Source organism: Peromyscus californicus, unplaced genomic scaffold (genome assembly GCF_007827085.1).
Source record: "Peromyscus californicus insignis strain IS unplaced genomic scaffold, ASM782708v3 Scaffold_20__1_contigs__length_68692818, whole genome shotgun sequence".
Lineage (NCBI taxonomy): Eukaryota > Metazoa > Chordata > Mammalia > Rodentia > Cricetidae > Peromyscus > Peromyscus californicus.
In genome coordinates, this window is record NW_026294503.1 from 15,432,661 (window position 1) to 15,445,278 (window position 12,618).

At 33.7% G+C, this 12,618-nt stretch overlaps 1 protein-coding gene across 7 annotated transcripts in view; it reads right to left on the reverse strand.

Moving 5' to 3' along the window:
• Positions 1-12,618, reverse strand: part of Csmd3 (CUB and Sushi multiple domains 3) — a 1,145,339-nt gene that overhangs the window by 1,017,935 nt on the left and 114,786 nt on the right. For all 7 annotated transcript variants that reach the window (XM_052747788.1, XM_052747786.1, XM_052747792.1 and 4 more), the window contains exon 2: positions 2,894-3,116. In XM_052747788.1, coding sequence (XP_052603748.1) covers positions 2,894-3,116 — 223 coding nt within the window. The remainder of the gene's footprint in view (positions 1-2,893; positions 3,117-12,618) is intronic.

A 12,618-nucleotide genomic window follows, 5' to 3' on the forward strand; every position in this document is an offset into this window, starting at 1 on the left:
ATCAGAAACAGAGAGGGGGACATAACAGACACAGAGGATATCCAGAGAATCATAAGGACATACTTTTAAAACATGTAGGAGAAAGAGAAGGAAATTTGTCAAATTGATTTTATGAGACTACAGTTACCATGATACTAAAAACACTGGGAAAACAATACTCAATAAAGACAGAGAATTACAGACCAATTTCCCATATGAACGTATATGCAAAAGTACTCATTAAAATACTTGTAAGCCAAATCTAAGAACACATAAAAGATTATCCACCATGGTTAAGTAGGATTCATCCCAGAGATGTAGGTATTGTTCAATATATGAAAATCAGTAAATGTAATCTACCATATAAACAAACTGAGAGAAAAAAAAATTATGATCATCTCATTAGATGAAGAAAAAGTCTTTGACAATACCAAACACCCCTTTATGATAAAAGCCCGGTACAAATTAGAAATACATGGAACATACCTAAATATAATAAAGGGAATTTACAGCAAGACTATAGCCAATATCAAATTAAATGGAGAGAAATTCAAAAAATTCCACTAAAATCAGGAAGAAGAAATTTTTTTTTTTTTTTACTCTCTTCATATCTGTTTAATAAAGTACTTGAACTTGGAGCTAGAGCAATAAGAAAACTTGAGATCAAGTGATACAAATTAGAAAGGATGAAGTAAAAGTATCATTATTTGCAGTTGATATATAGTGTAAATAAGAGATCCTAAAATTCCATCAGAGTACTCCCATAGCTGATAAACACTTCCAGTAAAGTAGCTGGATACAAGATTAAATTTAAAAAAATCAGTAGCCTTCTTATATATACACACATCAAACAGACTGAGAAAGAAGTCAGTGAAACAACACCTTTCACATTAGCCTCAAATAATATAATATACTGGGATAAACAATATCTGATTTGAATTAAGGCCCGCTCCATGAGAAGGACCTCACACCTGATATGGCCTTGGTATCTAAGAACTAGATACTAGGTATCTAGAAACCTAGGGTAAAACCAACCTCTACTGGTTAAAATAAAATAGAATGATTCCTAATGATATGCTACTATACTCATAGATCAGTGCCTTGTCCAGTCATCAAAGATACTTCTTCTGGTACCAGATGGGAAAAGATGCAGAGAACCTCAATCATACATTATTGGAGAGTCTAAATTGCAAGTCTCCATCAAATCCTGTCCTTCAGAGCTTGGGGAATCCTGAGGAAGAGGAGGCAGAAATTTTGTAAGAGCAAGAGGGGATGAAGGACACCAGGAAAACATAGCCTTCTGAATCAGCTAAGCAAGGTGCATATGAGCTCAGAGAAACCAATACAGCAAGCACAGGGCCTACATGGGTCTGTACCAGATCCTTTACATATATTTTACAGCTACGGGAATTCTGACTGTGAGAACAAATAGGTCTCTGACTCTTGTACCTGCTCTTGGGAGTCTTTTCCTCCTGTTGAGTTGCCATGTTCAACTTTGATATGATAGTTTTTGCTTCATCTTATTATACTTTATTTTGTCATGGTTGGTTATTATCTCTTAGAAACTTGTTCTTTTCTAATGAGAGATAGGAAGGCAGTCGATCTAGAGGGGAGGGGATTGGAGACGGGGAGTAACTGGGAGGAGCAGAGGGAGGGGATATTATAATCAGGATTATATAAATAAAAAAAGAATCTATTCTCAATAAAGGAAAAATAACACAAATGAATAAATATTTCAAAGACTGTTGAAAATGGAGGAAGCTAATGTTGAAGAGCTTCTTTTGAACATTAGGCACAACGAAAGAGTTAAAAGATATTTTTAATCCACACAGAAAAGCATGAAAGTACTCTTGAATGTCCAATATTATCTACTTAGAATATTATAAATTAGAAGCTACAAAATCTCGACTATTCATAAACTATGTGTAAACACCATTGTTAGTCTAAGAATATGTGGTATATGTATTTTTCTGACATTGCTTTTTTTCAAGTTACAAATCATTTATAATCATGAGTTTTTCTAAAATAAAAAAAAAACATGTCTATTTTAAGTAAAATTTAAAACACTACTTTAACAAGAAAAGAACAAATTTACATTTTTAATTGACCCCCTTCAGAAATATAAAATTTCAGGGACGGAAAGATGGTTCAGCTGCTAAAATTACAGTTTATTCTTATAGAGGACCAGGCTTCAGTTCCTAGCACCCATATGGTGATTCTATCCAAGGTATGTGACACACTTATTTAACCTCTGAGCCAAATGGGCATGCATACACAAAATGAGTTTACACACACAGACATGTATGCAGGTAAAACACCCATGCACATAAAATTTACAAATATATATTAGATATGTGTGTGTGCATGTGTGTGTGTGTGTGTGTGTGTGTGTGTGTGTGTGTGTATGTAATTCAATTTGTAGAGTCAGAAATGTGAGATTTGATTGTTCAAAAAAGTTGTTTTCTGTAATTATTTAAATAATTTCTCTGAAATTAATGTATTTCTCTATTATATTAATACTGAATTTAAAGTGTTTTCTTTTTATAGCACTGCATATTTCTTTGGACACATACCTCTGACAGAGACCTTTTATAGTGTAATTTTACTTTGCTCCAAGTTATGAACACAATAAATGAAGCCTTGAGATAATTAGCTAAAACCCCAAACACCATAACTATTTTAAAGGGTCACATTTAATCTGTATTTATCTGTGGAGAAGTAATAATCACCATTATTAGGAAGTCAGACCTATGGAGAAAATTTGATCATTAAATTGGGTATTTTCAAATGAATAGTACTTACTTATTCAATATGAATTTATTATAACAAACCATATGATAAGCATTTTCTGTGAAACAAATAAGTCTTCCCATGGTATAGTTTACCTCTAATGTCCCACTGAAAGTACACTAACCTTGTCCTAAAGTTTGTAGGGTGAGGATGTCCATCATATAAGGATAAGTAGTCGTATTCCTCTTCTAGTGCAAATGACTGAAAAACAATTTGTATTCTATTTCGTTCTTCTGCGATTATTACCCATGTGCAGTTCGCACCATTTGGATATCCATATGGAAAACCAGGGCTTTCTATGGTGCCATTAAGTCCTTTTAAAGTTCCACCACATGTATAAATAAATCCTGCAACAAAAGATAAATAACCATTGTTATAGAAAACAAAACCAAAGCCAGTATACATTTTTTGAAAATTCTTGATTTTCTTTAAGACCAATATTAACAACAAGTTTTAAATGACATTTTAAGAATTAGGTATATTCCATAAATGTCTATGCAACATATATGTGTAACATTTGATATATAATATAAAAAACAAATAATAGAATTTATCAGATAAATAGACAACTTATCAGATTTAAGTCAATAACCATAAAGTAGTTGACAAAATCATCCACTATATTTGGTTCATTTTCTATTGTGAGCTAACATAAAATTCCCAAACATGTCAATTTCCTTCAGAGTCTTTTCAATCTAATTCTGGGAGAAAGTAAATGATATTGAAAATTAATTATACAATGCACAATGGATCTGAGAAACTTAAATCCATTCTTTTTGGCACAGCACACTTTGAATTATACTCAGATGTACGTTTATTGTGTTTTAGGAAAATTTGCTCACTCAATGAGAAAAAAAAAGGATTTGTGAAGTAAAGTCTATGTAATTGTTAAAATTTTCATAACAGCGATTGGTTAATTTTAGGTGAATCCTAAATTAACTAGGTCAGAGTGGATATTAAACTTGGGGAGACTTGTATTAAATAAATTAAACCTAGACATTTGATATCAGTGATCTTAATTTTGTACTAATTCTGTTGTAGGTCTATGTACACAAGGGCATGCCCCTCAGAGATAATTTGACAGCTTACTCTATTTTTAGCAAACTAGTTTGTTTGAATATACTGATAGAAACTTTTCACGAGCACAGCCATGTGCAGAGATTAAGAAGTCACGGTTGCAGACTGCAGCAGACAGAGGCTAAGGTCAAATGTTCACATCCGTTCTGTTCCTCAAATCACAGCAACAGCTTGCACTTGCGGAGTGAGTCAGATCGCCGCACAAGAGCCCTTTACTCTAGATTAGCCGACCGTAATGGATCTACTCCTGAGAATGTGCCTCATGGTTGGACAGATAGATACAAAACTCTCCTCGATCCTTACTTAGTTTGGAAGCCTGCCTGTTGTAAAAGGTCTGTACGTAGCCTAGTGCTAGTCCTGTGAACGGATGAAATTCTTGTTCTACTTTTGCCTTTTTAAAAGCTTACCGAGAATTTAGATCAGATAGAGGCTTAAAAAGCCAATACTTGCCTACATTCATATATTTTTACTCATTCATCAAAAGTCAAATAGGGCATTTTATGATTTTCAGAAGCAAATGAATAAATAAATAAATAAATATTAAAAGGTCTCTTTCAAATTGCTTCCTGCACAGCAATTACTTTGAAGCCTTAGGTTAATTAGCTATCACCCATTTCTATTAGTTTTCTGCCTGAACAGCTTCCAATTTGGACTTCATAACAAAATGCAAGCATGAATCCCTTCAGCTACAATCTGATCTATGGGCTGTTTTATATATTCTAAAGCCCCAGAACCCTGATGATTTCAGACAAAGGGCATATGCCTTAAAATAACGCACTCATTTTGTCTGCTCATTTGTTAAGGGGCTTCTGATTCATACATTGCAACTTTTTTCTTTAGGCAAATATAAACTGCACCTATGTTTAATGTCCTCCCTTTTCTATACGCTTCTTTATTTTTCTTTTAATCTACAATAAGGATATTATACATAAAAATAAAGTATTTTTCTAAAGCTCAATATTTTGAATGAAAGTATTTTAAAATCAGAAATAGAATTTCAAAAATTACAAATAAAAACTACCCCTTAGTAACCTCTGCGTTTACCTTGTTATTAACTGTTTTCTTTTCTATATATTTTCCTAGGTTTATGAACACCTTTGAGTTTTTCTATGCATTTAATATATTTTACTAGATACATTTAAAAATAAGTACCTGTCTTACATTATTTAATGCATGGTGTTCTTAAGGGCATTCCTGTCAAATCAGGTTTCTTTTGATAAGTTCATGTGTCTATTGGTTTTTTTTTTTTAACCTTACAGATGACTATATACATATCTTCTACTCAATAGAACAAATCACAAAGGTAAAATTCAAGCTTTTTGGTGTTTTGTTCATATCATACCCCTCCAATAATAATAAGAGATGTGAGGTGAAGGAAGATTTTGAGGCACTCACAGCAGTGAAACTATTACAGTACACTGCAAAATTTTTAAGGCATAATCCACACATGCTTATATATGAAATATTTCCCTAATCATAAGGAGTTTCCTAACCAAATGTGTCAGGACTCAAAATCTATATCTTAATCTCAAATGACCAGAAAACTGAATATGGAATACATGGTAAGGAGTTTGTTCATCAGAAGCAGACTCACAAGAAATCAGTGACACAGATGGAAAACGCCGCTGACAATATTTCCCATTACACACATATATTCTTCATATCACAAAGAACACAGAGAATACATATTTAACTGTTTGAGATTTGTAGCTAATTTAGAAAAATGAATGAACACTCTATTTAGAGTAAGAAAGCTTATGTTTGCCTTTCTGAAGCACTGCTGTTTGCCTTCTGAGTTAATGTAATAAAATTAATAATATATTAGTTTTTACACTTCAACTTTTGTGAACAAAAGTTTCATAAACATTCTTTTTTGACACATTAATCTAGACATATTGGTAAAGTATCACCGATTATAAATTCTTTTGGCTTATATACCCTTCTTTTTTAAAAAATACACCATATTGATCTACACTTTTTCGTATTATTTTGAATCAATGGTGTATTTCTGGAAGAACATTCTGGTTACCATTACTTATAATGTTTTTCTTATTATCTGCACAATGATACACCATCCAGAAATACAGCTTCTTCTATATCCAGATGACTGACTTGCCCTAAATTTTAAGCTGGAAGCAACATGGAAAACTTCTACCCAAATCACCCATTCTTTATGACTATTACACACATATATTTGATACTGTTTCACCTTCACAAACTTCTTAAGAATTCACACACACACACACACACACACACACACACACACACACACACACACACACAGACACACACCACTTCCTCTTGTTTATTTCCTTTAGGTTTTTGAGCCAGGGTCTTACTCTATGGCTAAGAATGGCCTATCATTCACCTTGAGTATCATGTTGGCCTTCAGCTCAAAATCCTCCACCCCACCCCTAATCACTGTGACTGTAGTTGTTCAAGGATGTCCAGAGTATGTGTGAGAATTATCTGAAAAACATACCACTATAAATCATGTTCATGGGATCTCTGAATTGCTAATTTATAGAAATTACCTAGTGTTATTATGTATACTTTGCTTGGCACGTTTGTATTAGTGATTTCTTCTGGCTCTGATTTCAGACCTTTAACCTCAGAGAAAATAAGCTTGAAGATTTAAGATAGTTAATTTTGCCAAGTTTACAATACATTCCAAATTTGTAGGCATGGTGTTTCAAGCCTTTTAATTTCAAACCTTTTGATAGTTGAGTCAGTTTACCTAATATATTTCAGGAAAAAATCTAGGAGCACCTCAGTTGAAAAGACAACAGTCTCAGAAATGCAAATAAATCCTAAGTAAACGCTTTAGTTTTAAAGATTTAGAAAAAAATGTAATGAATTATATCAAGTGTATATTCCTTGGCTCCACAGGGTTATATAAAATACTAACATATATTAACTTACAAAAATCAAGTTTAGGGGCCAGTAAGATGGATGAGTATATCAGGGCCCTTGTCCCCAAGTCCAATCACCTGAGTTTGATTCCACAATCCACAGGGTGAAAAAACAAAACTCACAGCTGCAATGCTGTTCTCTAACCCCCAAATATGTTTCGACCCATTTGTCCTCTGGCACATGTGACCACACACTCATACACAGATCCAAAATAAATGATTTCATATTTAAATTTACAATAAGGTTTTAAAAACATAATTTATCCAAATGGAACATGTTTTAAATTTCACTTAATTTTTTGTCAGGCATGTTATTGTGAGAAATGTATTGTTATAGTTTATTGTTTAATACAAATAAACTCAGAAAAAAACATAGATGGTTATAGACTTTTCTTTTGAGTAAAATGCATTATATTTGATAGTAATTTGAAATACCAGAGAAAGGATCATGTTTTTTGATCCACAAAAATTATCAATATCAAATTATTCATGACTATTATGTATACACAAAGGCTATGAAAAACATGAGTAATATTAAAAAAAACTCTTCAAGGTAACAGCAAGGCATGTGGCATTGCAACTCAAACTACGTGCATTCTTTGCTTTATACTTGATTTTCACACATAGCATCTTTGCAGCTACGGTAGCTCTGAAAAACAGTATACTTAATAGAAGGATAAAACAGTTTATCTCTATAACAAATCCCTCTCCTACATAGACTGTTCTCACTATTGTATCTGCCTCCTAATTGACTGAAAACCTATTTCCCAATATTATTAGGCAAAATAAGCATGACCATACTATCCGTAACTTTCTCAGTCTCAGAAATGACTGTGTGCTTAAAGCTCTATCACTTGACCACAGTCAAAAGACAATATTTAGTAATACACTTGCCTAAGTGACTATGTAAGGTAGGACAGACAAGAATTTGATCAAAACCTAAAGGCAAGATCTGGGAGAAAGATGCCCATTGCTGATTTTGAGACACTCGAAACACTTGAGGATTGGAGGGTCTGCTGGCTCAAGTGCACACCGAGGAAAGACTTGAGCTGTCTCTGATTTCTCACCTGAGGATTACTTGAGGTCCAGCCCAAGAAATTAGAAGCTAAGATGAACTTCTAAATGTTTTATAATATTGAAAGTATACACAAATAACTATGCAGAACTTCGTGATATAAGGAGGGAGACACACTGATTCATGACATTTGAAGAAAATATCTGACTTATCAATCATGCATCTTGAAGCTAATTGATCACAATCTTCATAGCTATTCTTCTGAAGAGACAAACTTTTATCCAGCCAAACAGCAAATAACAAACAACAAATCAAACAACAAGGAAGAGATAGAGATACACAGCATAGTTCAAGGAAACAGAGGGTATCATTTTCCCTCAAAAAATACATTTAGCTTGAAGCGTTTAGGGGGCCCCCAAGGCAGTGAGATCAGGATCCATCCCTGGTGCATGAGCGGGCTTTTTAGAGCCCAGTGCCTATGGTGGAACACCTTGCACAGCCTTGGTGCAGTGGGGAAGGGCTTGGACCTGCCTCAACCTAATGTAGCAGGCTCTGCTGACTCCCCATGGGAGCCCTCGTCTTGGAGGAGGTGGGAATGGGGGTGGGAGAAGGAAGGAGAGGGAGATCTGTGGTTGGTATGTAAAATGAATAGAAAATTTCTTAAGGAGAAAAAATTTAAAAGGATATCTATAAAAAAAAGACATACATCCCCAGCATTTACAACAATAAAGTTTTGTATAAAAATGATTAATTCTGCCACATCACAGGGTATGAAGTCTCATTCCTAAAAAAGTCGCTATTGGCATTTTATAAATGGACAAGATATGAGTGGTTTGTGTGTGTGTGTGTGTGTGTGTGTGTGTGTTTGTGTGTGTGTGTCTGTGTGCGCGCGCGCGTGTGTGTGTGCGTGTGTGTATGTGTGCGCGCGCGCATGTGTGTGCGTGTGTGTGCGTGCGTGCGTGCGTGCGTGTGCGTGCGTGTGCGTGCGTGCGTGCGTGTGTGTGTGTGTGCGTGTGTGTTTTGAGGACACAAAATTCAGTAGGTGGGGAAGGTAGGGTGAATCTGAAAGGAGTTGAGAGAAGATAAGGTAATGAATATGATGAAAACACACTGAAAGGAGTTGAGAGAAGATAAAGTAATGAACATGATGAAAACACACTGAAAGGAGTTGAGAGAAGATAAAGTAATGAACATGATGAAAACACACTGAAAGGAGTTGAGAGAAGATAAAGTAATGAACATGATGAAAACACACTGAAGGAAAACTTCAAAGAGCTAAAAAATCAATTAGCAAAAGACATGACTATTTTAATGGGTTGGAGGTATCCAACAGTTGGGAGGCTGAGGAAGAACTGCAAGTTGACAGACAGGGAGGATATACAGTGAGCATTTGTCTCAAAACGAAACAACCACCACCACCAAAAACAAAACATGTCCAATAAACATCTCAATGAAATAGCTCAAAGTAGGAGAAAAGAGAGACTTCAATCCAAAGTAAGGTGCAATAAAAAAATCGTGAAGAAGAGAAACAAACAAAATAGAAACTTAGATGTATTATTATTGTTGTTGTTTTACTTTTTCTCTTTTTGGGGGGCCCGTAACCCAGCTCCCAAATAAATCACACATAGAAGCTTATTCTTAATTATAAATGCCCAGGCTTAGCTTGACTTGTTTCTTGCCAGCTTTTCTTAGCTTTAAATTAGGCCTTCTATCTTTTGCCTTTGGGCTTTTACCTTTCCGTTTCTGTGTATCTTTCATTATTTCTCATTCCATGGCTTGCTGTGTAGCTGGGTGGCTGGCCCCTGACGTCTTCCTCCTTCTTCTTTCATTCCCTGATCTCTCCTCTTCTCAGATTTCTCTTTTTATTTATTTTCTCTGCCTGCCAGCCCCTCCTATCCTTTCTCCTGCCTTGCTCTTGGTCATCCAGCTCTTTATTAGACCAATTAGGTGTTTTAGACAGGCACAGTAACAGCACTTCACAGAGTTAAACAAATGTCACATAAAAGAATGCAGTACAGCTTTTCATCATTAAACAAATGTTCCACAGCATAAACAAATGTCACACACCTTAAAATAATATTCCACATCATATTATATTTAAAACTTAAGGAAATGAAGAATTACTTTCTTTTTTTTTTTTTTTGGTTTTTCGAGACAGGGTTTCTCTGTGTAGCTTTGCGCCTTTCCTGGAACTCACTTGGTAGTCCAGGCTGGCCTCGAAGAATTACTTTCTTAAAAACATCAAGAAAATTATAAAATTATAAAAAAATTTAAAAGTGGTCAAAACTAATAAAATAAATATTGGACTAGAACAAAATGAAACAAATACTATAGAAATATATAGGATAATTAAGTCAGTTTTGAAAAACTGTACATCAACAAATTTGATAGCTTAGAATATATGAATCAATTCCTGGTGACATAAGACTTAGCAATATGGGATCACGAAAAAAAGCAGTAAATCTCAACAGATAATGTGTAGCAAGACTGAATCAGTAAGAACTTTTTTCCAACTAATGAAAACAGGTAGATTCATTCTTAAATTTTATAGAATGTTTCAGAAAGAGCTAATGATAGGTAGTCGCAAATTATCCAAAGTACTGGAGTGGAAACTACCTTCTAAACATATTACTAGAGTCTAGCATGATCTTAACATCAAAATGAAACAAAGATACAGCTAAACACCATGAAAATTCAGACATATATTGCTAGTGAACATAGGTACAAAAATCCAAGCAAAACAATAACAAATACACTCAACAAATAAGAGAATATAGAGTCTACTAAATGGGATCTATGCTGAAGTTACAAGCATATACAACCTTGCAGATATCAACAAGAATAATACATCATATCAATGATAATTTTATATTCTGTTAGTAGTGATGTTAGAGATTTAATCACACATCTTAATTATTACACTAAATATATTAAATTGAAAAATGAATACTGATGAATTCCTAACCAAAGCAAGAGCATTCGCATTATAAATATAACCATATATCCTGCTATTCAAACTACCATTTTGCATATTTAATTAAATATATGGTCATATTCTTAATTGCATCTATACTAAATTGTATGTATGAAACATCCAGAAGACACTGTAAATGTTTCAGTCACTGAATGTCCATTTGTATTTGGTTTCATATTTATTCTTTCTTCATTCAGTCTGTCATACTAGGTTGATTTTTCTCGCATCTGAAATTATTTCTCAGTACTGGTTTTAATTATTTAAAACATATACTTTTTTGCTTAATTTGGTGAAACAAAAACAAAACAAACAAACAAAAGAAAGCCACTTTTTAGTATTGTGTCCCCTCATTCTGTTGGATGCATTCACTCAACACAAGCTACTGCTTCAGAGTCCTTAGAGCCAGTTGCTCTTTATTGAAGTATATTTAGACTTCGCAAAACTATTCCATTCAACATCTTCTTCAGCTAACCTTATTTTAGTGCTATAAAGAATCATATAAAAATTAAATTATAGTAATCAGCTGAAATACTCCTTCAAAAATTTTTTTCGGAGAACTCAACAGTTCAAGACATAATCATTTACTAAGTCTGAGGTGCTAAACTGTATGTTTAATTATTTTTTCAGTTTCCTTTATGAGTGTGTTTCACATATCCTAGGCACGTCTTGAACTCATTTTGTAGCCGAGGATAATTTTAAATTCCTGATCCTCCTTCTTCCTCCTTTTCCCTTTTCCCCATGATAACTGAAGTTTGCAACTTAATTTTATCCATTAAGCTTCAAAGCATAAGTGTAGTAAATATATGGAAACTAATACTGTGTTAACATATGATAAGTTATTACAATGGTCTCTGAGGATGATAAAATCACTCTTGAGGAAATAGGAGTTGTTAAGTTTTGAGCTGTTTACTAAAAAAGTTAAACTGATTTCACATCTTATTATTTTACCCTGACTTTATTCATATCAGATAAACATTCTTTAGGTTTAATGTAACTGACAATATTGTTCAGGTGGCATTCTCCCTCCCATTAGTTTTAGTAGCTCATTAGAATATTTTAGATTATACTCGATTTCTCATCCTTCTTCTTCACACCATTTTGTATGTCCCAAATAACCATTCCTTTGCTTCTTGGTGGGATAAAACACATACTGCTTTTCTGAATTTATTGGCTCTTTATATTTAACATCTGTGTGTAGATTTGTCTGTTTAGCCTTAGGTTACTTAGAATATTCACTGTCTTCCAAAATAAGACTTACAAGGCTATAGAAAATCCAAAACATTTCCAGCGGTATTTGAAAGATCTAACAGATACACAGCAGATTTTTACAAATGCTGCCAGTTTTAAATAAGCAATGGTGGGAAGCTTTTCAACCAGACTCCAGACTCCTTTGGAAACGCATTACCAGATCTAGTAAACACTGTACTGTAATGCCTAAGGGTAAGAACTACTTTCTCAATGCTCCCTAGCTTCAAATCTTCATTCTATCATGCATTTTAAAAAGGTATAGGTTATTCCTATAAATGAATAGCATACTGATAATTGTGAAATCTAAATTAATTCTAAAGCATCAATAGCAGGGATAGGAAAAGTTAATCAGTACATTGCATATGTGGTGAGATCAAGAAAAATTAGAATAAAGTTATAATAAAAGTACCTTCTAAATTGTGATGGTTAATTGTAAAAGACACATTGAAAGACAGTTATAGGTTGCTTAGTTTTGATGTTCTGTTTGTCAAATGAGATATCATGTTGCAAAAATGTGTCAGTGTTGAAGTTTTAACTTTAAGAAATTATGGGTTTCCTGTAACATAATGACAGATTGTACATTCTATCATTCATAACATATGTATTGCATAGGTTGAAACAGG